Source organism: Vipera berus (assembly GCF_964194415.1).
Source record: "Vipera berus genome assembly, chromosome: 4".
Lineage (NCBI taxonomy): Eukaryota > Metazoa > Chordata > Lepidosauria > Squamata > Viperidae > Vipera > Vipera berus.
Genome location: NC_138206.1, coordinates 122,826,605 through 122,852,121, shown reverse-complemented (window position 1 = coordinate 122,852,121; position 25,517 = coordinate 122,826,605). Strand labels below are relative to the sequence as shown.

The 25,517-nt window shown below is 51.7% G+C and overlaps 2 protein-coding genes across 6 annotated transcripts in view; one reads left to right on the top strand and one right to left on the bottom strand.

Annotated features, from left to right (window-relative positions):
- The first annotated feature begins 253 nt into the window (after positions 1-253).
- Positions 254-25,252, top strand: NELFA (negative elongation factor complex member A). 4 transcript variants are annotated; one of them, XM_081326887.1, is made up of 12 exons: positions 258-509; positions 8,300-8,471; positions 11,577-11,738; positions 12,375-12,464; positions 14,112-14,242; positions 15,239-15,308; positions 16,049-16,137; positions 16,592-16,703; positions 17,394-17,680; positions 19,280-19,379; positions 20,449-20,641; positions 24,634-25,252. In XM_081326887.1, the coding sequence occupies exons 1-11, from the start codon at positions 300-302 to the stop codon at positions 20,631-20,633; spliced, it is 1,608 nt and encodes a 535-aa protein (XP_081183013.1). In that variant the 5' UTR covers positions 258-299; the 3' UTR covers positions 20,634-20,641; positions 24,634-25,252. The 4 variants fall into 4 exon arrangements, 3 of the variants coding, with proteins under 3 accessions (XP_081183013.1, XP_081183012.1, XP_081183011.1); XM_081326886.1 differs by lacking the exon at positions 24,634-25,252 and adding an exon at positions 24,366-24,398; XR_014026324.1 differs by lacking the exon at positions 24,634-25,252 and having other exon boundaries at positions 254-509; positions 19,081-19,379; positions 20,449-20,612.
- Positions 23,118-25,517, bottom strand: part of NSD2 (nuclear receptor binding SET domain protein 2) — a 51,641-nt gene continuing 49,241 nt past the window's right edge. For both annotated transcript variants that reach the window (XM_081326882.1, XM_081326881.1), the window contains one exon: positions 23,118-25,517. In XM_081326882.1, the coding sequence (XP_081183008.1) occupies positions 25,267-25,517 (251 nt within the window). In that variant the 3' untranslated portion in view covers positions 23,118-25,266.

Below are 25,517 nucleotides of genomic sequence, written 5' to 3'. Positions count from 1 at the left end.
CAGCTCAGTCCTTCCGCGAACCCGGCTCGTCTGCATCCCCGCAGGAGCCGCTTTGCCCGAGCGGCGGCCGCTGAGGAGAAGACAGACGAAACCGGGCCTGCCATCTTGACGTACGGCACGCTTCCGCCCCCTCCGCGGCCATTTCCCGGCCATCCCGCGCGCCGCCATCTTGCGTTACGGACGGCGGTGCGGAGGGAGGGAGCCTGGGCGGGAGGAGGGCCGGAGCCTCGCTCGCTCCCCCCCCGCTCTTTTAGGTGTCTTCGTGAAATGCCGGCCGCGCGCCTCGGCTGGGCCCCAAGATGGCGTCGATGCGGGAGAGCGACACCGGCCTGTGGCTGCACAACAAGCTGGGCTCGGCCGACGAGCTGTGGGCGCCGCCGAGCATCGCCTCGCTGCTCACCGCCTCGGTCATCGACAACATCCGCGTCTGCTTCCACGGCCTCTCCTCGTCCGTCAAGCTCAAGCTGCTCCTGGGCGTCCTCCACCTGCCCCGCCGCGCCGTCGACGAGGTGAGGCCGCCGGGCGGGGCCGCCCCAGCCCCCCCCCTCAGCCGCCGCCGGGGGGGCCGCCGGGGGGGCCGTTGGGGGGAGGGGCCGGTAAGGTCACCCGTCGACCCCCCCCCGGCCCGGCCCGGCCCCTCCGCTTTGGGGTCTGGGGCGGGGGAGGTACGCCAGGAGCCCTCGGCTTACGGCCGTTCGTTTAGTGACCGTTCGGAGTTGCGACGGCGCCGAGAGGAGGGGGCGGGGACCGTTGTCCACCCTTAACGGCGCCCGCGTGACGGTCACGTGATCGAAAGCCCTTGGCCACTTATGGGGAGGGTCGCAGCGCCCCTTTTAGCCACCTTCTGACCAGCACAGTCGGGGGGGGGAGCCTGATAAACTGAACAACCAAGTTATTAACTGCGACGATTCGCTTAACGACCGTGGCAAGAAAGGTGATACCGTGGGGCAAAGTTCACTCAACAACTGTCTCACTTAGCAACAGAAAATTTGGGCTCGGCTGTGGCCGTAAGTCGAGGACTGCCCGTATAAACACTGTTGCTTCCCCCCTCCCCCCCAGTGCTGATGGGACCGCCCCAGGCCGCCGCCCCCCCTGTTGTTGTCCTTCGTGGGGCCGTCCATCGGCCCCTCATGACGGGGGGAGGGGTGGAAGATTTGGGGGGGTGGGAGCCGAGCATCAGGGTCTTGCTGCAAGAGAAGACGGTGGGGAGCCGCATCCTCCGTGCTGGTCCTCGCTTTGCGGGATGATTCGCTCTGCGGGGGAGGAGGAAGCTTTGAGCAGGGAACCTGCCAGCTGCAGCTGGTGGCCGCGCCTGTTTCCCTTGGACCCCAGGGTTTCGTAGAGGGGAGGCCACTAGGAAATGCCCAAGGGCTGTACGGTTAGACTGGGATGCTGAGAAATCGCCCCGGAAGAAGAGGACGCCGACGGAGAAAGTTGGATGGGCCCAGAAAAGGTGCTGGCAAAACTTTTGTATCTTGGTGCGGCTCCAGTAACCCCTTCTGAACTCGAATGACTGTTTTCCTGTCCCTGCGCTGTCCTCTGTGACCGCCGCAAAAAGAAATCCCTCTATCAGGCCGCTACGGACACAGGGCTTTGGGGAGACCTCTGAGGGCTGCGATCCGTCCGGCTGCCTGGCTGACGAGCTGGAGATCAACGGGCCCGGGCGACTGGCTCCGTGCTGGGATTTGCGAGGACTCGGCGGAGGAGAGGCCGGATCCTGGCAGGACGTCCGTTTCCGAGATGGGGCAGCAGCTTCAGAGAGTAAAACAAAGGAGACCGGCTGTGTTCCTCCAGCAGCCAAAAAGGTGTCAGTGCCCCCGATTAGCTACCCCCCCTCCCCCGTGGCTGGGCCATCGGTCTTCCCTTCCTGCCCCCTCACATCCTGCCGTCCTCCGTGGGGCAGCCCAGGCCAGACTAGGAAGCTCTCTGTCAGTTGACTACTGGTAGCTCTCAGCTTCAAACGGTTCGTTTAGCGCCTGTTCAAAGTTACAACGGCACTGGGAAAAGTGACTTAAGACCATTTTCCACACTTACAGACCGTTGCGGCATCCCCCTGGTCACGTGATCAAAATTCAGATGTTTGGCAAGTGGCTCCCGTTTATGAAGGTTGCCGTGTCCGGCGTGTGCGAGTGTGACGTGATCTGCTTTTGTGACCTTCCGGCAAGCAAAGTCAATGGGGGAAGCCAGATTCACTTAACTGTGTCTCTAACAGCTGCAGTGATTCACTGAACAAGTGTGGCAGGAAAGGTCGCAAAATGGGGCAAAATTCACTTGACAAATGTCTCACTTAGCAACAGTAATTTGGGTCTTGGTTGTGGTCGTAAGTTGAGGAACTGGCACTGTGCTGGCCTTCCGGCAGCCCCACCTGCGCTCCCTTGGCGGTGACTCTGGGCCGGGTTCCTGCTTAGCTGCACCTGGGTGGCAGGACGATATCGCTGCTTTGTGTATTTCCACGCATGTGTGAGTCTGCCAGAAACGGCCTCCTACCTGCCTTTGGCTTTGCCGGCCACAAGTACACCAGCTGCAACTTACTCCTTTGTGTTTAGTCAGCCTGGAACAAGACAAAGTAGATTTCCTGCTACAAGGCCAGGTAAATTCCACACACCTCTGCTGGCAAACCGCTTTGGAACTGTTGGCACAGGAGTGATAGGGATACAGCCCTTCACTTTTACTTTGCAGTCCAGAAAAACCATTTGTTAGCAATCCATCTCGTCTACTTCTTTCTCCTGTTTCAGCATCCATCCCTGCCTTGGACCTTAGGCAGGTTAATAAGACTGCCCCAGGCTTGAAACTGACTCCTTAAAATCATTTGTCTTTGTATTTGTTGGCATCACAGTCCCGATATCTTCAGTCTTCGTGATAATTGATGTGCTGGTTTGGGAAAATGAGGGTAGTTAGTTATCTTCAGCGTTGCTCTTGATGGAGCCCCGGTGAGGGGAGGCTTGTCTAGATGCCCTTGAGACACTTGGCGGAGGGAGGATGTGCCTGGGAATTCTGTTGCAGCCTCCAATGTTTATCATCCGGAATTCCATAGAGGAAATGTAGGACATAAACAGTGCTAGCTCAGTGAGTCATTCTGCCCTGCTGAGGAGCAGGCAGGCTAAGTGTCATACTGTGTTCAAAGGCCTGGATGAATAAATGCTTCTTATCTAGTGCTCAGAATTCTTAAGTGAGTCATGGAAAAAAATATTGAGAATAGCTTGTTTCTTTCCTACGTAATGAATTGTAGATCAGTAGATGCACTTTGTGTCCAACTTTTCTGGCACAAACCTGGCCTGGAAACCATCAGCCCAGGGAACCAAACTTTCTGAGCTCAGACTAGTAAGTTTTACTAGCGGAAAGACTAAAGATAAGAGTCCCAGGGAGTACTTTCCAAATGGGACACTTACATGTAGGCAAATTGAGGCAGTTCAGTTCTCATGATCTTTCAATGCGATGGGGAGGCGGGTGGCCTGTTTCCTGGGGGGGGGGCAGCCCAGCCTTCACCTGTAGATTGCTTGGAAACGGCAAGTCTCTTCTTACGAGTGTGAGAATCCATCTCTCACTCTTTGATTCAGGAACGCACCGAAAGTGCGTATTTTGCTTTATGTTTTAAAGCTATATTAGGGAGTGTGCAGCTATTTGGATCCAACGCAGAAGAAAAGTGCCTTGGAAAGGCTGTGAGAAAGCGATCAGGGCTCACGTGGTAGCCATGCAGTGCTAGGAAAATTTGAGTTAAGGATTTGCTGAAGCGAAGCCCCAGAGCCCGGCCACTGTCTCCTTAATTCGTATTTTCCTCTCTCTGTCCATCTACAATGTAAAATCAGGTGTTTTTTTTAAAAAAAACACCTTCAAGGTAGTGTGCTCATAAGTACATATGCTTCCTACTTCTAGAAAATCATCTTTTCTGCTTGAACCTAAATAGCTGCCAATGCTACCTTTTCTGCTTCGGGAAGACCGTAACTCTGCCTTCTCAGATTTGCTCCCGCTGTTGTGTTGTATTGGTAGTTGTTAGCCCTTAGATTAGAAGAGCACGGGTGAGTCTCAGGCACCAGTCCTGAACAGGAGACCGAAGGGGAACGAGGGCAGAACCACCCAGGTTTTACGAAGGAGGAGCTGTGGAGCTGGTCTTCCGACTTTGGGAAAGGCTGTTAGGCTTGAAGGAGCAGAACTGTGTGACTTTCCCCCAGGGAAGATGTTTGCTGAGCACGTGGTGTGAGTGGCGGGAGGGGCTTACGCAGCGGCAGCTGATTCATCCAGCGCACAAGCCACATTCCCAGGCTAGCTCAGAGTGCATTCTTTGGCAAAAGGCCGGGGCAGGTCGGAGGGAGGGAAAAGGAGAGCCAAGAGGTGTGGATGAGGGTTTAGCAGAAGGAGGAGCAAACCATCCTCATGCCCTGCTAGGGGTAGGAACCCCAAGGCGCTCTGAACTATGGAATTAGTGCTTTTTACATACGTTGCGCTTGAAATCTTGTCTCCCTTGCTGACGGATCAGGGGAAAGACTGACTGCAAGCCACTTTCTAAGAATGCAGAACAGCCCTCATTAAAGAAAGTGAAGGATAGGAAGGCATCGCAGGAAGGCAGGGTGTCGTCTGTTGTCCAGGAGTGTGGGAAGACCCCCAAAAGGATAAAGGTCTCCCCCTAAGAGTAGCAGATACTTAGAGGAACTTGGCAAGGATTCTAGGAGCTGAAGTTGCCAAGGTTGAGAAATGTTGGACTAGAAACCACGGCACTCCCAGAAATGTAACCCAACAGTGTGGATCCGTTAGGTAGGTGACACCTTCACCGTAATAAAAAGGAAACAAGTGGGGGTGACACATGAAGCAACAACATCTTCAAAGGAATGACACAAGGAAAGAAGAAAACAACACCTGGATATCTTCATTACCAGAAATCGGAAACAGCAAATTAGAAATGTAAAACTATTTTTTAAAAAGCCCACCAACCAAGCGCTCCGATGCCAGAGTAACACCCAGCCTCCCTCAGCAGGTGCCGGGTAAGGGCATTATTCAGATTGGTTCAAAGGCATCGCAGCAACCCAGAGCACCGGAGAAAGGCGCCTGTGCAACATCTTCCCACAAAATGGACAGGCAGCGGTATCACAACATGCCATTCCAGCCGCTGCAGCATCGCCAACACAGGCGGCGAAAAGGAAAAGGCTGTCGTACGTCGGAAGGATTTCGGGAACGTCCAAGAGACCCTGTGGGAACCCCATGGCGCCGCCCTGGCGCACAGATCGATCGAAGCCCTCAAGTCAACCGAAGGAGCCACTGGCCCAAGGAGAAGGAAATGGCCTCCCACTACCACTAACCCACTCCAGAGGCGGCACGTGCTGCGTTCCGGATGTCTTTGAATAGAAGGCCCAGAATTTCCGACCGGCCTGCTTAAATCTTGCCTGCAGGGCGTTCTAATAACCTAATTCTCTCCGCGATTAGGTCAGCTCCGGATCTGCCCGGTCTTTTGCGAGGCCCTAAAAACTTGGGTTTCTGCCAGGCCACGGAAGGGTGATGATGCCCGTCTCTTGGCTTTGTTGATCATTTTGTGATGCTCAACAGCTGCGAGTTTTATTTTATGTTATGTTCAATATCTTTTATTGAAAGCTGCCCAGAGTCATGTACAGCATGAGACGCTTTATATATCAGATAAATAAAATTATAATCATATTTTGTTGGCAGCCAATATTGTGACGCTTAGAACCTTGAAACCAAATTGGGAGAGGCTGCATATTCATCACACATACAGATTGTATGAATGGTTTCTTAATGTAGTAACTGAAATTCAGGAGTCCCAAAGGTGCTTTTTCAAAAGGCAAGTGGACTTTGAAAACATTTCGCTTCTCATCCAAGAAGCTTCTTCAGTTCTCAATGAACAGAACTGAAGAACTCAATAGAACTGAAGAAGCTTCTTGGATGAGAAGCGAAATGTTTTCAAGGAAAAACCCAAGAAAGTCCACTTGCCTTTTGGAAAAGCATCTTTGGGACAACCGTGATGTGGATAATGGAGAATCTCCATAGACATTTAAAATTGTGGAGCAACAAATTTTTTTCTACAAATTTTGGGAAATGGGAAGGAAATAACTGAATAACCTTAATTGCAACTGCAAATTGGGAAATAATTATCCATTACACTACAATTATATAAACTTATGATTATGCCATGCTGCACAGTAAATAAATAAGAACATCTTCCTTTTCAAATTATTCAAATTATTATTCAGATTATTCATTGTAAAAGACAGTAATGTTATTTTCATATTTCCTATTAAGTGTTCATTGTCACCTCTAGCGAAATAACAAGGTATTTGTAGAGTTTTGTGTGAAGGCTCCCCCAAATTCTGTATTGTTTATGTTTAAAAACAGATTTGGCTCAGATACAAATTTCATTGTGATGGTGTGGGTTTTATTTCCAACCACTTCTGTCTTAGGACATGAGGCTGGACTGCTATAAGAGTAGAAATTGAAACATTGGGTTCTTTTACTCTTCTGTGGGATTGCCGAGTATGTGAAACATTCTAGAATGAACTCTGTTCTCAACTGGACCTTGTTTACATTTTCCTTCTCTGGGTTGTGACATTATTGTCAACTGTATTTGTAGCCAAAGTGGAGAAGGCATGAAAACTGTTTCGCCTTCAGTTGTTTTGGGAAAAGCAGCCTTTTAATTTGTGCCTTGGCAGTTGCTTCGTTCTCCGTTCAAAAAAAAAAAGGATAGTTTTGATTACCGTGGTAGATCACCTTGCTGCTTTCTCCAAAATATGCACTGGAAGATAAACAATAACTTGGAAGAGATAAAGGAAGACAGTTAAAGAATAAAAAAACTTGTTTGGAAGGATAGATTAAACAGATGCTGAGTATGTATCCATATGAATTGGGGAAAATCAACAAAATAAGGGAATAAAAATGATGGTTGGCAGGTAGCTAAACCTAATAATTATTATTACACCGCAACCAACGTTTGTACGGGAGCAGCGGGCCTCTCCTAAGGATTTGGATCACTTCCATCTCCTTGATCGGCCTCAGTCAAGCTGTTCTGTACCAGCCTGCTACCGGCCCTGCAGAAAAGGCAGGGACAACCCCTTTTACAAGAAGGCAAGAGGCTGGAACTAAGCCTGCCAAATTTATTAACGTAAAAACATAAACAGAGCAAAGAGAGCAAACACGAACCATGAAACGAGCTATTCAAACAGTTGCCTTCAGCAAACCAGCCCTCCCACGCATTCCCCTTTTATACAGTTCAGGGCGTGGCTTCTCTCTGCCTCCTTCCGAGGTGCCCCATTGCCTTCTTCTGTTTACTCCTGATTGACTGCCTCCTGCGTCGGGCGTCCTTGAACAGGGCCAGCTGTGGGTCATCTTCATCCACGCTGTCAGGCTCACACAGCTGGGTCTGCGTCGTGACCAGGTGGGAGGGGCCTGGCTGAGGGCTCTGTGGAGCCTCAATATTATTCTCAGCAAGCTTTTCAACACCCCCCTCCTCTGAATCGTCCGACCCAACTGCCGAACCCACAGGCTGACCCTGAATCACAACAGAAGCATTGGATGGAGGCCACTTGGTCCTCCTCTCTCGAGACGAATTTCCTTGCTTACCTGCCAAAACAGGCCAGCTATAAAGAGCTAAATTTCATTTTCATGAATTGCAGCGGTGAAGCTAATGAGGGACTGCAGGACGGTGGTTTTCAACTGTTTCGTATCTAATTCGATACCGTTCTGTTGGTCTGGGAAACTTGCAGGTGGCGGTTTCCACCAGCTGCCAACTCTAACGTCTGTCCCTTAAGCCAACGTATGCTCGCTCTTCTGGCCTCCTCACAGCCTTTGCAATACGTTGGCTGGCAGATCGATAAAGAGCGTCACTCATTGAAAAATCTCTCGGATCCAATTCTCGCATCTCTCGGAGGAGGTGCCAGCAATGAAAGACGGGCCCAGTTAGGGCTCTGGAGCTCTGCAGCCAGACCAAAAGGGCTCAGAGTAGTTTCATGGCTCTTAGGCAGCCTCGTGCGTTCGTTACTTGGAACACAGGTGGCAGCTCCGTGATAAAGCCCTTTTTCAGTATGACAGTCACGGGTTAAAAAGGTTGGCGACCCTGTCGGAGAGAAGCCTTACCGGGGCGCAGGTGCTTCCTCAGAGGAGGGGCCTCTGCAAGGGCCCCTCGTGTTCCTTGCGGGGGGGCTGAGGGCAGAGCGGAGCTGGGGGTGGATGAAAGACTCAGCCCTGCCGCTTGGTGGTTTGTAAGCCCTTGGGGGGGGGACTAAGGGCCAAGTCGGAAACAAAGTTCCCATTTGTTTTGAAGGTTCCACTTTTCATTTTTTTCTCCCCTCTTTCTTCTTAGATGAAAGCTGCCCTGACGGAAATTATCCAGCTGGCTACTTTGGATCCAGACCCTTGGGTCTTAATGGTGGCTGATATCTTGAAATCCTTTCCGGATATTGGCTCGCTTAACCTGGATCTGGAAGAGCAGAACTCCAACGTTCAGGATATCTTAGGAGAACTGCGAGAAAAAGGTGAGCCTCTTCCTCTTTCCCTCGCCTTGCTGCGGTGGAGCCCGTCTTTACGCAAACCGTGGCTTTGGCCCTTCACGATAAAAGCTCGTCTGGGGCGGGATTTCTCCGGACTGTTAACCAAAGCTAAAATAGGCCGTTTGTCATTTACAAATAGTTTTGGAACAGAGTGGGTTTGTTCGACAGAGCTGCTGGTGCAGAGTGTGAAGCAGGCAGCCTCTGATCTCTGGCTGATTCCCTCCGCTGCCCGAGTGGCCCACTATGAATTAAGCTGCCTCCCTCCGGCGCTGCGATCGAGGGGGCAGCTTCAGGGGGGCTTCTGGAAAAGGCTCTCCGGCTGAGAAAGCTGCTTACCCAGCACGGCTCTCCACGGCAGACCTTGGCTGGATTACTGGAGAGCGTCTCGCACTGGGACAGACAGGTTCCCCCAGCCCGGCGGCCTGCAACGGATGGATGGGACCCCGGAGAGCCTGTTTGGAACCAGGAAGTGAGTAAGCAGGAGGCTGCCAGGCTGCCCGTAGCAGGGCACGTGCCAGGAGTCTGTCGGGCAGACTGGGCACAAGAATGGCTCGAGAGGAAGGGAAAGCGTTTCTCCCTCTCAGCAATCCCGTTCAGGATCCGATGACGCACAGAGGAGTGCAGAGGGGAGTATGCATTGTCGCCGGGCGCCCTGTACCGTCTAGCCCAGGGGTAGGCCACCTCGGCTCTTTTAGGCCTCGTGGACTTCAACTCCCAGAATTCCTGAGCCAGCCACGCTGAGGGGAAAGGGAGAGGTTTCCAAGCTGGGCCAGGCTGGCTCAGGAATTCTGGGAGTTGAAGTCCACGAGTCCTAAAAGAGCCGAGGTGGCCTACCCCTGGGGTAGCCGTAAAGGTTTGCCAGTGTCGAGTTTAAAAGGTCCTGTGGACACGCGGCATGCCTCTCCTGAGAGGAGGGGATGCTCCTTTGAACGCACATCGTTCATCTTCTCTTGATGCTTCTCTCCTCAACTTGCTGCCAGGGTTAGGGTGAGGTCGGTTTTCGAAGTTTAAAACTGCTTCCCGGCCTCAGTCGGCAGGGGAAAAAAATGTTCCAATCGCTGGAGCTTTTCTTGGGTCAGAGAGAGCAGCCAGGGTGATGGAGTGAGCAGTAAGTGATTCAGCGGTGTTGGTTTCCGGGTGCAAGGAGGCACAATTTGAGCTTGGTGAAAACTAGAAAAAATAAATACTGCTTTGGCTTTGTGTAATCTGTTGCATTCTGTGTGTGGCACTGCACAGCTTTAGAAATGTTGAATGAAATTACACACGCGTGATGCTCAGGATTTGTACACCACAGCTGTGCTAATCTTAATATACAGCCAATTTGTTGTGGTGGTTTGGACAAGAGCCAACTGGCTGACCTTGGGCCAGTCACCCTTTCTCAGCCCTGGGAAGGAGGCAGTGGCAAATACTTGCAGAACACATTGCCAAGAAACCTGCAGGGGCTTGGCCAGAAGTTGAAGGTGATGTGAAACGCTACCTGGAAGGGTGTCCAGATGCCTGGATCTGGGGCAGGAAGTGCTTTCTTGTCTTGAGTTTGGAAGGGCTGCACATAAATAACGACTCTGCGTTCGCATTGGGAGCAAGGTGTTGCGTTGGTCCTTGTATCCTGTGGTTGTCATCTTCCGAATTACTGTCCCCCGTGCGCGCCTTCACCTCCCCCTCCTGGCCCGCCACAGTTGCTAGGTTGAGAATCGATGATCTTAGCCCGGGTCCAGGTGGAAGCGACGGCCCTCCCTGCTCCCAAGGAAAGCCTAGGAGTGTGTGTGTGTGTGGGGGGTGTCCTGCCTGTTCGAGCAGAGCCGCGGATCGGGTCCGAGAGGAGTGGACCCTTTGCCATTAACCGGACTTGCGCATAAACTCCGGCCAGGGTTTGGTCCGTTCGTTCACTCACTCACTCACCCTCTCTTTGGGTACCTTCCCAGTCGCCTCATCTCACGTAGCTCAGTAAGGCCAAAACACTTGGTATGAAAAAGAGAATATAAGTAGGCTTTGAAACCTCAAGAGCAACTGAAGACCGAACATAAGTTCATAATCATAACAGTTGGAAGGGACCCTGGAGGCCATCTAGCCCAACCCGCTGCTCAGGCAGGAAACAAAACTACCGTTTCAGACAAAGGGCTGTCCGGTCTCTTCTTAAGAGCTTCCAGATGTCGGGGCATTCGCAGCTTCTGGAGGCAGGTCGTTCCACGGATTAATTGTTCTCCCTGTCAGGAAATTCCTCCTTAGTTCCAGGTTGCTCCTCTCCTTGGTGGGTCTCCGTCCTGCCTTCGGGGGCTTTGGAGAACAGCTTGACTCCCTCTTCTTTGGGGCAGCCCCTGAGATACCGGAAGACTGGCTGTCGTCTGCCCCCTCGCCCTTCTCTTCTCCAGACTGGCCACACCCGATGCCAGCAGCCCTTCTTTTGTCTCTTCCATCCGCCCGTCTTCCAGTTAAAGGAAAAGCCTCTGATTGGCCGGTCCAAGGCCGGCCGGGTTGGGGCCCTGTGATTCTCGGGAGGGAAGGGGGTGGCCAAAGGAGGGTGGCCCCCGCTGTCCCCCCCCCTCCAGGGAGGCTCAGGGGCCCGGTCTCCTGTAACAGCCGCCCCAGTGGGCCCCGCCACACCTCCCCCTCCCCAACTCACGCCCCACGGTAGCCCAGCCTTCCTGTTTCCGGAGTCTTAATTCTAGCCGCTTTCCCCTTCTGGCCCCTGGCAGCCCTGTAGCCCGGCCTTCCCCGACAGCGGGCCCAGGTCCCGTTCGCCCCACCTGACGCAGCCTGCCCACGTTTTAGGGCGACCTCTTCCGCCCTGAACACCCCCCCCCACACACACACACCTCCAGACCTCCTCTCCGGTCCTTCAGGCATCTCCATGCATCAACTCCCCCCTGCCCCCCCCCCAGTTCTTTTGTGAGGGATAGTCTTCCTCCCTGCTTTGCAGCTGTTCACGAAGGAGCAGGGAGGGAGAAGACGCCTCTTCCCTCTGGTCCTGTCCGCCTTTTGGAGAGATTCTCCCCTCGTCCCCACACCGGCTCCTCTTCGTCTTCCTCTTCCTCTTCGTTCGGTGCTCGAGAAAACGCCTGACGACAAACTCTTGTGTTTCTTTTTGCCTAGTGAGCGATTGTGAGTCCTCAGCCATGCTGCCTTTGGAGTGCCAGTACTTGAACAAAAACGCCTTGACCACCTTGGCCGGCCCCTTCGCGCCGCCCGTCAAGCACTTCCAGCTGAAGCGGAAGCCCAAAAGCGCCACGCTCCGAGCGGAACTCCTGCAGAAGTGTAAGTGGCGAGGAGGGGGGCCAGCGGAGCACAGCCGCTCCCCCGCTTGCAACAGTGCCTCTAGAGAATGAAGAAAAGTGACTTATGACCGCGTTGCACACTTAACGACTGTTGCGGCAACCCCGTGGTCCGGTGATCAGAATTCAAACACTTGGCAACTGACTTGTATCTGTGACGGTCGCAGCGTCCCGAGGTCACGTGATCCCCTTTTGGGACCTTCTGCCGAGCAGAGTCAGTGGGGGAAGCCAGATTCCTTAACAACCATGTCACTAACTTGACAACTGCAGTAGCCTCGGCTTTTTTCCACGTCTGACTGACCAATAAAACCTGTAGGAATTTTTTATTTCTTTTACAAAACTTCATAAGTAAAGAAATCCTCCCTCATTTGCATCTGGCCATCCTAGAAAGTAGTGCGTTGCGTTGCGTTATGCCGTGTTTGTTGTGTTGTCTGATGTTATGTTAATTAAAAAAAACCCCGTAATGTGAAAAAAGTTAGTGCCTAAGCTTATCCTCTTTTTGGATAGACTCAAGTTCAATACTGCATTAAAAGCTTTCTTTGAAATTAGTGTGTGACCTTTTTTTTCTTTTCTTTTAAAGTTGGATACTAAATAGGTTTATGTTTTTTTTTTATTTTAGCTGCTGAAACTGCGCAACAGCTGAAGAAGACTGCCGGAGTAGCTTTTCATGCCAAAGGAAGAGGATTGGTTAAGAAAATTGACACAACAAGTAGGTTTTCATTTTTCTCTCGTTTTATATGTAACCACTTTGAGCCTTAAGATAAATTGACAATACAAAGAAATGCCACCCGCGTGTTCCTGGATGGATACAACAAAGGCGGCTAGGTTTATGTGCAGAAATACGCTCTCGGGGCCCTCGACGGGTTTGCCAGCTCAAATTCCTGCTTTCTGGTGAGAGACGAGCAACGCTGAGCACAGAGGTCTGCGGGGAAGTCGAGCTTTGTGGCTGGAAATGTTCTGGCTGTGCCATCAAGTGAGCTGCTGCCGCCCAGAGCGAGAAGCCGGCCGTCTCGGACTCTTGAAAGAGGCCGGTGGTTGCCAGCATCTTCCTTCTCGAGCAGCTGTGGGGAGAGGAGGCTTGCAGACCAGGCCCCCCAAGAGAGGAAAGAAGAGCTCAGCGCTCAAACCTACCAAGAAGAGTTGCAGGAAGTGGGCGTGGCCAGTCTAGAGAAAAGAAGGGCCAGGGGGGACTGATAGCCCCCTTCCAGCATTTGAGGGGCTGTCACAAAGAACCACTCCGGTGGGAAGGTCACAGCGCTCCGTGCACCTTTGGCGTCTGGTCATGCCGGCCACACGACCACGGAGACGTCCTCGGACAAGCGCTGGCTCTTCGGCTTTGAAACGGAGATGAGCACCGGCCCCTAGAGTCGGAAACGGCTAGCACGCGTGTGCGGGGGAACCTTTACAGAAAGAAAAGGGGGTTCAGCCTATCCCCCAAAGCACCAGAAGGCAGGAGAAGAAAGGACGGAGGGAAACTCATCAAGGAGAGAAGCAACCTGGAAATAAGGAGAAACCTCCTAAAGCGAGGACAATTACCCTGCGGAACAGAAGCTGCCTCTAGAAATTGCAGGTGTTTCATCCCTGGAGGTTTTTAAGAAGAGACCGGACAGTCACTTGTCTGAAATGGTCTAGGGTCTCCTGCTTGAGCAGGGGGCTGGACTAGATGACCTCCAAGGTCCCTTCCGGCTCTATCCTGACGGGGATTGAAGGTGGATGGCCTTGCATTTCTTTCTTCTAGCACTTCTAAACAGTGCTAATTCTGCAGAAGGGGGAGACCAGCCTCTTCTACAAGCAGCAGCTGGACTTAAAAAGTCAATTTGTGGACATCTTAATTCATCTTCACTGCGTCAACCTGTCAGAAGAAGGAACCTTTTGTCTGATTTCTCGCAGAGTCTCACATGAACAGTTTCACATGAGCTACCGCAACTGTCCTGGCGGAGGAGGTTTGGTCACAGTAAAAACTCTCGGTTGGGGCGGAAGACTTGACGGGTGGACCTCTCTCCAAACGGCAGGATGCCGGCAAGTTCTCTTTCGGTCTGTTCTCATTCTGGAACCACGATGTCTCCCGTCCCTTCGGATCCAGAGGAGGAAGACCGGGTGAAGAGCTTCTGGCGTGCTTTGCCATCTCTTTCTGTCCTTCCAGAAGCTGGGGGAGGGGGGGAGGAGAAAGGGGCTTCCAGACAACAAACCTGAGATGTTATAACCTTACAGCTTTGAACGATGAGTACAAATGCCCGTATTTGAAATTCTTCTTTAGGGGGGATTTGCCCATCTGGATCGAACAGCGTAGGCAATGTTAATATTCTATCCCTGGAGGTGAGGATTTTGTCTTTATTGTCCCTTGTTCTCTTGGCAGCTCCACTCAAGGGAATCCCAAAGCAAGCTCCTTTCAGGAACCCCACCGCTCCGATCGTCTTCAGCCCGACGGGGAACCTGACCAGCATTCTGTCCTCCAAAGTGCCTCTGTGCAAGGAGAGGGGCGTGAAGGTATCTCCCCCCCCCCCCGTAGAAGCGAAGGGCTTCTGCCCGTTGCCTTCAGAAACAGGCCGGTCGCCTTCCCGGGTTGCGTTGCTTCTCCTCCACTCCTTAGTTGCAGTCTTAGAAGCTTCTCTGTTACGAGACACGGCACTTGTGCCTAACGTTGGTGGCAGAATTGTTTAGTAATCTCTCCGGATAGTCTTCCGTGCAGCTCAGGATTACTCTGCCGAAATGTTTACCTTTAGAAAGAGAGAATTGGAAGAAGCAGCCCTGGAAGTAATCAAGGGGGATGCCTTTAAAGGTGTGTTATGCACGGGTACACTTTGACGACAAGCTGCCTGCCTATCTCATCTAGAGAGGGAACAAATCTCATCCGCTCTTTTGTCTTTTGTTTTCAGGCTTCTACCTTCTTGCTTGCTAAAATCAGTTTTCTCATTTGTGTCACTTTGAGACCGATACAATTTATAAAACAGGCTTGGTGCATTTTGTAAGTTAGACGGCAGTGTGCAGTTTTGATGTGCCTCATCCCCGACACCTTCTGAAAAGACGGTGCTGAAATTCTATATGTGCAAAACGCTATATTTAAATGCGTCAAATTTAACAGTGGATGTTTATAAAAATAAGCACTCAAAACAGAACGTGTGGTGCTTGCCCCACGGTTTTTGCAGACTGGGGAAAAAGTCTGGCCACGGGGGGGGGGGAAGTTTAGAAAAGGGAGAAGATATTTAATAGACTGATAAACTGTTAAAAGAGAACGCAAACCCTTTTTCCCCCCCGATAGTTGTTATTTTTAGGTTTATGACAACGCAAAAACGTTCTTGGACGTTGCTCAGTAAAGTGGAACATGGATGCACAGTCTGAAAGTCTCCGAGCTTTGCAATTGTTAGCCAGATGTGAAGCAGCTCTTCAGGGCGATAAAGAAGATGCCTCGAAGCTGTTTTGTGAAATCCCTGACCCAGGAAATCCTCGAATGGGGAAGTAAAGATTTTCATTATGTATTTGCAGTACCTGAACCTCAAAGAGCTGCAAGCCGTGGACGCTGCCCGGGAGGCCAAAAGGAGGAGGAAGACTTTAGGTGTGTGGTGGGGCTACCCCCCCTCCCCCGCCAGCAGTCCAGGGCCAGGAATCTGCGAGGAATTGGGGGGGAGGGGCTCTCCAGAAGTGGCCCCTGTTTCAGAGGAGCGGAGGGGGTGGTGGTGCAAAGAGCGTCCCCGAGGAAGGAAGGGAAGGGAAGGGAGGAAGGATCCATCCATCCTGTCAGGAATGCAGGGCATAGAAATGTTGCAGATCAGAGTGCGGTCGTGTAAAATACAGGCAGTCCTCAACTTACGACCAGAATTGAGCCCAGAGTGTCTGTTGCCAGGGGAGACACTGGTGAAGGGAGTCCTGCCCCATTTCACGGTCTTTCTCCCCACAGTTGTTGAGTGAATCAACGGCAATTAAGTCAGTAACCCGGTCGTTAAGTGAATCTGGCTTCCCCCACTGACTTTGCTTGTCGGAAGGGCGCAAAAGGGGATCACGTCACACACACACACACACACACACACACACACACACACACACCAGGACACAATGTAACTGTCATAAATGTAAACCATGCGACCAGAGGGATGCTGCAACAGCCATCAATGTGAAAAACGGTCCTAAGTCAATTTTTTCAGTGCTGTTGTAACTTAGGTCACTAAATGAACCGTTGTAAGTTGAGGACTGCCTGTATCCGCGGTGTTCGGAGTCTGGCTTCTGCCGAAGGTAGGGGAAAGGCTGCAGGAGGAAGAGGAGGAAGCGGCTGAACTCTCCGCCTTCTCCCTCCCGCAGACACGGACGTGGTCGCAAAGCAGGCCAAGGAGGAGACGGTGGTGGAAAACGCCACCCCGGATTACGCGGCTGGGCTGGGCTCAACCCAGGTACGGTTTGCATCTGAAGGCTTGTTTTTTTCCCCCTACGTCCGTCGGGACTTTTAAAAAAGCCTCTGTCAAATAACGGGAGTAAATGCGTAATTCCAGGCAGTAGGTTTATAGGGAGGTTTGGGTCCCCGGCCTCCCTCTCCTGGCCCGGGTGGGGAGGGTTGGGGTTTGGCCCCGTGACCCAAAGCCCTTAAGAGGCTCTTGGACGTACTTGGCTCTTCCTTCTTCCGGCTTATCACTGCTTTTAAATCTAGCTCTGGCTGGGTGGGATTCTTTGCATTCTTTGAAGTGACATTTAAATGTCATAGTTTTGACAAGGACCGGTGTCGTGCCTGTGGCTCTTTGCCTTAGTCCAGTCACTTGAGCGGATGGACGGATGGGTGTAGCGAACGTGCCCTCCCCCCACTCTGAAAGGGCCCCGACGGGCTTGTGTGTGTGTGTGGTCCTTTTGCAGAAACTGGCTTCCCTGAACAACGACCCGGCGCTCGCTTCTACGAGTTACCTGCCTGCAGTGCCCAGCGCGGTGCCGTCCTCCTCTTACGTCCCGGGCTCCGACCCCCAGCCAGGTCAGTGACCACCTCTGTCTTCGGCATCTGGGTGGACGATTCCAGAGCAGATTTCGGAGTGACAGTGTAAACGCACACAGGGTGTACGAAGGAAGGGATTGCAAAGTTGGGCTTGGTGAACATGTGAAGGCCGCTGTGCTTGAAGAGCATTCTGTCCCAAAGCAGAAAGTTCTGATACAATGAAAATAAAATTGGAGGAAGAAGCAGAACTTGGAGAAGGTAAACGAGGCAGACTCTGAGTTACAGTCTGGATCCAGGCTGCATATGGCCTCATTTCTCTGGGAAGGTGTCACCGTTTCGAAATGATCTCACGTTCCTAGACTTAATTCCTTCCTCGTGCATCTTTCTTTCTTGCACCCATAGTGTATAAGTCTGAATCTGTGTCAATGATTTTCTGTAGATTTGTTCCTAGTTCCCAGCAGCTGATTGCAGCTTAGAATTCTGTGCCGAACACGTCCTGGCCCGGGTTCGCCACGAGAATTCAGATTAAGGAAAAACAACCCACACGTGAGGCTTTTTGAAGGCACTGTGGTGGCCGTGGACTTTTTCCGCTGAATGAGAAGCGAATACAACGTTGCCCTACGAAGCTTAGGAGGAGGAGGAGGAGGAGACTAGCAGGAGAAATGGGATACAACAGGTATGCCTTAATGAGCCCTTCTACTCTCACAGCCTGTTTGTCCTGACATCCAGCTGGCTCCACCTGGGACCCCCTGCAAGCTAAGGAAGAAGCTGCTTCAGCCACCACCACCACCACCACGGCCGCCACTGCTCTCCCTGTGGCCCAGTTTAAGCAGAGGACGCCCATGTACAATAGTCACTTGAACCTAATTGCCCCCACGGTGGCAGCGGCGGCGGCGGCAGCAACAGCAGCACCAGCCCCCGAGACTCCGGCGCCTCCTCCGGTCACCTCTCCAGCAACGCAGGGACCGCCCGGTGCCCCTCAGGAGATCCCGGCCAAGAAGTCTCTCTCTCTCACAGTAAGCACCCAGGCGCCTCCTCCGGCCGTGTGTATGTGTGTGTGGGGGGGGTTCGGGGTAGGCGGAGTAAGAGATGGGAGGAAGGCACGGGCTACGTCGCCAGGCTTGTACGCATATGGCTTTGTCGCTATTTGGGGTGCGGGTTTCATGGTTTAGGTCTGACCGTCATACAAACACCGATGGCTAATTTAGTCAGAGAGGCAGAATTTGTGCCCAGCAGAGCTTAATAATTCCTGTTTTTTCACGTATGGCAGCATTATTGAGCCATCCAGAGTCGCTCTGGCTAGGGCACGGGTCGGCAACCCGTGGCTCCGGAGCCGCATGCGGCTCTTTGAGCCGTCTCCTGTGGCTCCCAGCCACCCGGTGCGCGTGCACCTCTTCAAACGGGCAGTGGTGCGCACGCACCTCTCCAAATGGAGAGTGGCACCGCCCGTTTGGAGAGGTGCACGCGCACCTCTCCGAATGGGCGGAGGTGCACGCGTACCTCCCCAAACCTTTGGAGAGGTGCGCGTGCACCTCCGCGTGAACGGGCAGCGGCGCCGCTCTTTGAGAAAGCCGCCACGGCACGTTTGCAGGCTGCCGAAAGCGGCAGCTCTGCAGACGGGCTGCAGCAGCTTTCCCAACAAGCGGCGCCGCTGCCCATTCCGAGAGGTGCGCACGCACCTCTCCGAACGTCCGTAGGTGCGCGCGCACCTCCCCAAACCTTGGAGAGGTGCGCGCACATCTCCCCGCGAACGGGCAGCGGTGCCGCTCTTTGAGAAAGCTGCCGCGGCACGTTTGCAGGCTGCCGAAGACGGTAGCTCTGCAAACGGGCCGTCGCCGTCGCGCAACCGGGAACCGGTTCCATCACACATAAAAAAAATTGCAACCGCGCACATCTGCGCATGCGCAAGAAAAAACGTTTTGCGCATGTGCAAAACAGTTTTTTGCGCATGCGCGTGCATGGACGCACGCACGTGGCTCCCACTTTTTTTTATGTGTGATGGAACCGGTTCCCAGTGGCTCTTTTCCTTTTTCAGGTTGCCGACCCCTGGGCTAGGGAGATAAATAAAGCAAGGAAACAGATTAATAAATAATTTTACATATTGTAGGTCTGTTCGTAGGCTTCTCTTCTTTAAAATTACGCCTATAAAGATGTAGTGGACGGAGCGAGTGTCTGCCATGGAAGGCGGTTGCTTTGTCACCCCCTTCAGCTGATGGATTTGTAGAGGAAAAGCAGTTGTGAGCAGTTACTTTCCATTAAATCGTGGTTGTCCAACCTTTTGGCTTGCCCTGGCTGTATTGAGCAAAGAGGAATTGTCTTGGGCCGCGTATAAAATATATTACGTATTTAATGCATATAAATAACAAACCTCACTTAATTTTTGATATCTTTTTATCTTGTGGGGCTGCGTTACTAGCTGCCCAGGGCCATTGGAAAAGTATTAAAATGTCCCAGTTTGCGGGAAAACAGGCAGCGCCGCCGGGGCTGCCGGTGGGCGAAAGACGGTGAAGATGGCAGCCTTCCTCTTTTGAAGAGACAAGTGAGGATTTCAGCAATGAGGAAACGATTTTTCTACTGTTGTTTTCAACGGAATATATTCCTGAAACTCATTGCAGAAGGAGCAGTTGGTTGCGGCCCATGAAATATTCCAGATGGCAAACAAAGTTACGAGGCCCGAGAAGTCTCTGATCCTTGGATTCATGGCAGGATCCAGAGGTGGGTATCTTGACATTCCTCTACCCAAGGACCGCTGGGTGGACGCCGGCTTTCGTGGCTGACTAGGCAGCTTGGGCCGTTTTTCGAGTGCCGGTTTCTGATTTGTTGCGCTGATGCCGGCGCCTGGTGGGTTCGGCTGAGTCCCGATTGGGTCCTTTTCCAAGCAAGTTTCTGATTTTCCGTGTGTGTGTGTCTGTTTCGTGGTTGGTTCTGCTTTGGGGTTAAGGCCCTTGGTGGGGGATGCAGGAGTCGTAAGCTTTATTCAGCCTCGGACCTCTTCCTTGTCAACGTTGTTAGGAGGTTTGTGGGTCTCAGTGGCAAACATCCTGAGTGGCTGGATGTTGGGAGCGCCCACTGCAGCCCCACGATCCCCGTGGCCCAGCTCAGCAGCTCCTCTCCTGCCGCTGAGGACGTCCTGCGTCCTGCGGCCTCCAGTCCGCCAGCAGTGCCCATCACTAAACGGGTATATTTGGTCACTAAACTCTGAAGCCCAAGCCTGGCCAATTGCCAATTAATTTGATCAATTGGGAATCAGGATAATCTTTAACTTTTATCTAAAATAATATTTGTTCAACATTTAGATGTAGATCTAGATAGGAAAAATTACGGTGGTTCTATAAACCAATTTATTATAGAGCATTTTGATCCCTTTTCAGACTTCATCTGTTGAAACGCAAGCGGCCGGCGTGTCTCCTGGATTTGTACTAAACGAACATCACTGAGAAGACGGTTTAGTTACCAGAGTTCCTCAGGCCAAGAATTGGCACTTAGCACTTTAGGTGGTTTTGCTTGAGTGAGCGCATGGCATCCGCAGAGGCCAGGCAATCACTAATATACAAGCTCAGTTTAAATGAAGCGGTTACGGAGGTTAGGCTGCTTTCCCCGAGAGAGATTCGCTTCAGGGCCTGTCCTGGGAGGCAGGCAGCCCCTCCTGGGAAGGAAAGGGCACCACGCAGAGACCAGGGAGGAATGCAGTTTCCTTCGTAGTTCTTGCCCTGAGCCATATTTCTGGTGTGACTCAATTCCGCAAACGCGCCCGATTCTCAACTCCCTGATTTCTCCTCTCCAGAAAACCCCTGCCAAGAGCAGGGCGACGTCATCCAGATCAAGCTAAGCGAGCACACCGAGGTCTTGCCGAACCCCGACGGGAGCGGAAGCACCACCAGGCTGGTGGACACCATCTTTGAAATGAATTACGCAACCGGCGAGTGGACCAGGCTGACCAAGTACAAGCCGATGACAAACGCCTCTTAAATAATCCGGTAACGGGAAGATGTAGACCAAGTAGATCCTAGAATAAAAGCCAGCTTTTACATTGTGTGTCGGAACTCAGACGGAACAACATTCCTGCGTGTGACTTGTAGCCGGCCCGTGTCCCAGCCACGGTTGGCTAAAGTAGGAAGGCAACGCGTGTCTCTCGTCATAGGATTGCGGAGGGACGCGGTGATTCGTGGCCTCCAGAAGTTTGGCAGAAAAGGGGTTTTATTTGCCTGCCTTGAGAACGGAGGCAGATTTCACAGGAGGGACCTCGGTTGACTTTCTCGGTTCTGTTAAAAACAGGCACCGCTGCCGTTTCTTTTTTCCTTTTGCAGCTGACGGCAAGTAGCGTTTTGTCCCTGGGGGGCTGGTTTTCTGAGGCACCGTGAAAAGCTTGCAGGATATTCCCTCTTTTCTCCTGCTTCTCAGGATTGCCCGAATAATAAACCTGTTTCCTTGAGAACACCCACCACCCAACTATTCCTCACATAAACGGGTTGCCTTTTAACATGGATATGTAAAAAGCGCGACACCCCCCCCGTCCCCCAAAAGCTTACGATCTCGGGGGTGGGGGGTGCCACGGTGAGCTGCCTTCTTCCCCAGTGTCAGAGGTGCAAGGAGCAGCCTCTGAATACTCTTAGGATGGGTATGAAATTGGGTGCTTCGGGCTAACGATCGCCTTGCAGGACGTGGCACCAAAGCGTTCCCTTTTGAGCTTGCCAAAGGCGAATCTCGGTGGGCGTCCTAGCACGGTGAAGCTTTTGGGGGATCTCGCTCCCCTTGAAGCAAGTCAGGCACCCCTGCCCTGCCCTGCCCTGCAGCCCTGTGGTTGAAGGAGGATCCGAGATGGTTTATCACGCGGGGCTCAGGTTTCTGCGTGAATCTGTTGGTCCTCTCGAGGGCTGCAGGGCCTCGCCAGGAGCGACGCTGCTTGCAGGGGCGCCATCCTTGCCGGTGCCCGTCTTCCTCACTCAGCCCGGAACAGCTCTTCTCCTTTCTGGGGAATTCCTCTCGCAAGCCTTAGCTCAATAGCTGAAATCATTTATGCAGAGGAAGAGTTGGAAGAATGAAGAATTCATTTCTGTTGGTTGGGAGATGTTAGGATGTTTTAAGCTGAAGGTCAAGGGAAGCTGTTTGGGCCAGGAGAGGAAGAGAAAGAATGCAGGCCTTGGCCAAGCTGCAGGTGGGAACGACGGACGCGCTCTGAGCTCCTGTTCGGAGCACCTGGAAAGAGGCTTTGTTTGAACACACCCGAATTGTGCGTTTGTTTCTAAATGATACCTAAATTAGGCCTAACCAGGGTCAGAAAAGCATCACAAAGGGCTGGCTTCAGAAGAGGCTTTTGTGCAGCTTCCTTTGATGTAACATTTCAGCCAGACCTAAACCTGGAAGCAGGATTTTAAACAATAGGGCTAATTTTACTAAATTAGTCAGTTTTATGCAGTATCAACCTGGCTTCTTCAGGTTATTTTAAGAGGCCACCTGGCTACATTCTTTTAACATTGGAAGCCTTCCCCCCCCCTTTTTTTTTGCTGGCATGTAGCAGGACATGTCCTGGCGTGTTCAAACGTAAAGGCAATATTAACTGCTTGCTTGAACATTGTGGCCATCTGATTTGGAGGACGTTAGATTTCATCTTTTATCCAGAGACTTGGTTTGAAGTTAGAATACATTGTTCTCTAGAATACCTCTAAAGGCTTGGAGCGATACGAACTAACAGGTGTTTATGGTTCTGCTCTTAAAAAAGGCAGGTGTCACCCCCTCCACCCCATTCTAGAGTACGTAGCTGGGGGGGGTGTCAAAAAAAAGGGTCCAGCTGGTCAGAAGAGGGCACGGCTTTGAGTAGAGAGTTGTGGCCGCCACCTTGACTTTCTCGCTCTCCCTCCCTTGGAAGCAGTAGCGTCCATGCGGTCGTCTGTGGTGGAATCCACTCAGATGAATTCAAAATAGTCTCAACCTGGCATATCTGAGAAGAGTTTTGCCTGGCCCTGCACAGCCAGCAGCTCTTACTCCAGTTAGAAGCTTCTCATTTCAGAGTCTGTGCAAGGAAGGGCGTCGTGCAACTCAGGTACAAAAATGTGGATGTCCTCAAAGAGGTTCTGACTAGATCCTCGTCGCTGCTGAGCGCTTGGGAAACGGCCGTCGGATTTGGGCTGGCAAGTGCTGACACACTGCATTGAAGCCGAGGGATGCCTCTGTCCAGGAAGCTCTTCGGTGGGGTGTTCTTCCTGGCGCTCTCTCCCCGTGCCGTGCATCTTTAGCTGGAGGTCTGGCTGCCCAGAGAGCGCCAGCAGTGGACCCTGCGGAGAGAGGCTGGACACGGGGCAGGGGCGAGAGGCAGCAGGGCGGCCCAAGCAGCCAGCCAGCCTGACGGATGGATGCAGCTGGGCCAGAGCAGCAAGGCTCTCTCTCCCTGTGGCCCCGCTTGGCTTAAAAGGGACTCTTCTGATTCTGACCGAAAAAGACAAATGACCAGTATGGTCCGCAGTTCTAATCTGGGGGGGGGGGAGATATTTTAAGAGTCTAATTTTAGCTGTAAGATTATCTGTAGTATCCAGCATCCAGGAGCTTCAGACAAGCTGAAGAGTTACTGTTGGGAAAACCACGCAGCTTCCCTCCTGCCCTACCACTTAGCAGAAGTCCTTGGCAGCCCTGGGGCTTCCCTTGCCGTGCCCCCCCCAACACCCCCCCCCGGGCCACCAACTGAACGGGAGAGAAAAGGCGAGATGAACCCTTGAGACCGTGGGATTCTGGTACCTTTTTAACAAGCAATGTTGTTTTGTAAAATGTTGCCTATCTAGTAGAGCAGGCCAGATGTTTTCTATCTATTTTGTTTTTTGTACAGATGTAAATGCAAAACCTCATGTCCTTGAGTACGTATTTTCGGCATAATATCTGTAATAAAGTTCAGATTTTTCTAAGTACATTTTTCTTCTTGCCCCACTGGTGCTATTATTTGGCATCCGCTCATCCTTGACGTGGCTCCCGAGCGCAAGCCCTAATGACCTGCTAACTAAATGGCGAATGTTTTTAGACCCTGCTCCACCGAGCAAGCTGAATGAATGGTAGCACTTACTATCAGGTCACTGCTGCAATTCAACGGGCGACGCTTCTGTCCCCTGATTCTATTTCAAGTCTTACATCTATTCAGTATTTTAGGAGGCATGGTGCAGTTCATGAAAGCTCACGTTTTTAAACGAAATTTGTAATCTGAAAATGGCAATCTGTAGTTTACTTACTGTGGCATAACATGACTCTCCTACAATTTCTATCGGGAAATTTTATCAACATCCACTCCACATCACATGTAAAACTGTATAATGCATTACTTCTGTTCACATCTTTGCCATACGCAGAACATTACTTCTGTTCACATCCAGAACGCAGGAACACCCTCCCTTTTTAAAACAACAACAACAACAACAATCTTATATAAAGGAAGCTGGGATTCCCTCATCCTCCCATCAGCACAGCATCTCTTGAAAACAGAACAGAACGGGATTAAACTGGGCGTGAGGGGAGAAGCAGGCAGAAGGATTAGGTTGAACTAATGGCCTGGATCCAGTCAGGGTGCACGGAGAAAAAGACCTACAAAATTGCTGCAATGCGTTCCTAAAGGAGAAGCAACTAGGAGCAGCTTGAGACGCTAGGGAGAGCAGAGCGCTAGTCCACCTGCTTCCGGGTCACTAAAAATGTCTATTTGTGTTGGGCTTCAAATCCCATTTTTAGCCAGAAGTTGCAAAAAACAAACAAAAAAAACAACGGGGGAAGTCTGCTCAGGAAGGTCACCTCAGAGTTGCGTTTGCTTCCAGCACCGTTTTGAGGCTTATTTCAGTCTACTTCTCAAAAGAAATCTCAAAATAGGTTCGATTTTGAAATACTTTTATTATGCAAATACGATCTAAAAATTGGGCACAGATTTTAATATCCATTTAAAGGAAGACACTGGTAATGCTTTTTTTTTCTTCTTTTTTTTTTGCTTATGGGAACTAAACAGTTTGACCTGAGGCACAATTGACTGGACTCTTCTTCCAAAGCTTGCCACGGGTTCAAGAGGTGTGCTGCTTCCTTGTCTTCAGCGTCTTGGTAGAATGTTATTACAATTAAAACAATAAAATCAAAATCCATGGTACGACATTCCCCCCCCTCCCCCTTATTTAATGCAATCCTGCCGAGCGGATCTCCGCACCACGTTGGGCTTCAAAAGCTAATCGAGCGCTCTCTCTTTCTCCCTCTATTTAAACATTTCCCAGTGGTGATTACTATTTCAAAAGCTACGAGACTGTCCATATACGCCGTCGCCGGCCGAAAATCAACACACCTCCGTTTAGGAAGCACCGGGGAAGAACTGTTTCATTCCTAACAGTTGAAGTATTCTCATTATTTCTGGAGAGAAAACCTGGTTTGTCCTGAAATGTCTGAACTTGGCACGCCAGAGTTCATGATCAGTGCAGACGCAGCGGGCGGCCAGCTGCGGGGTTGGCTCAGTGGGTTAAAAAAATCGTTCCCCCCCCCAAAGCCAGTTCTTGTGCAAGATGTGTAAATGTGTGTCCTTCCCTGACCCTATTCACAACTTATTTACAAGACAACCTTGGCAGCGGGACTGGCGGGGAGTCTGTTCCTCTCAATATTATGTCCTCTTCCACTTGTTCCTTTGCCGTTTACATTTGCCGTAGGCCATTTTCCGGGCAGGCCGCCTGGCCTTCTTCTCCGTGAGGTTCTCCCCGGGGTGGTCGGGGCAAAACCACTGTCCGCTCAGGTTGCACTCCAGCAGGGCCTCCTCCTGGTGCTCCTTGCAGAAGGAATTGGGACAGAAGTGGCAGAAGGAAACCGAGGGTTTGCCACAAACGTCGCAGTGATGCCAAGGGCACTCCCATTTGC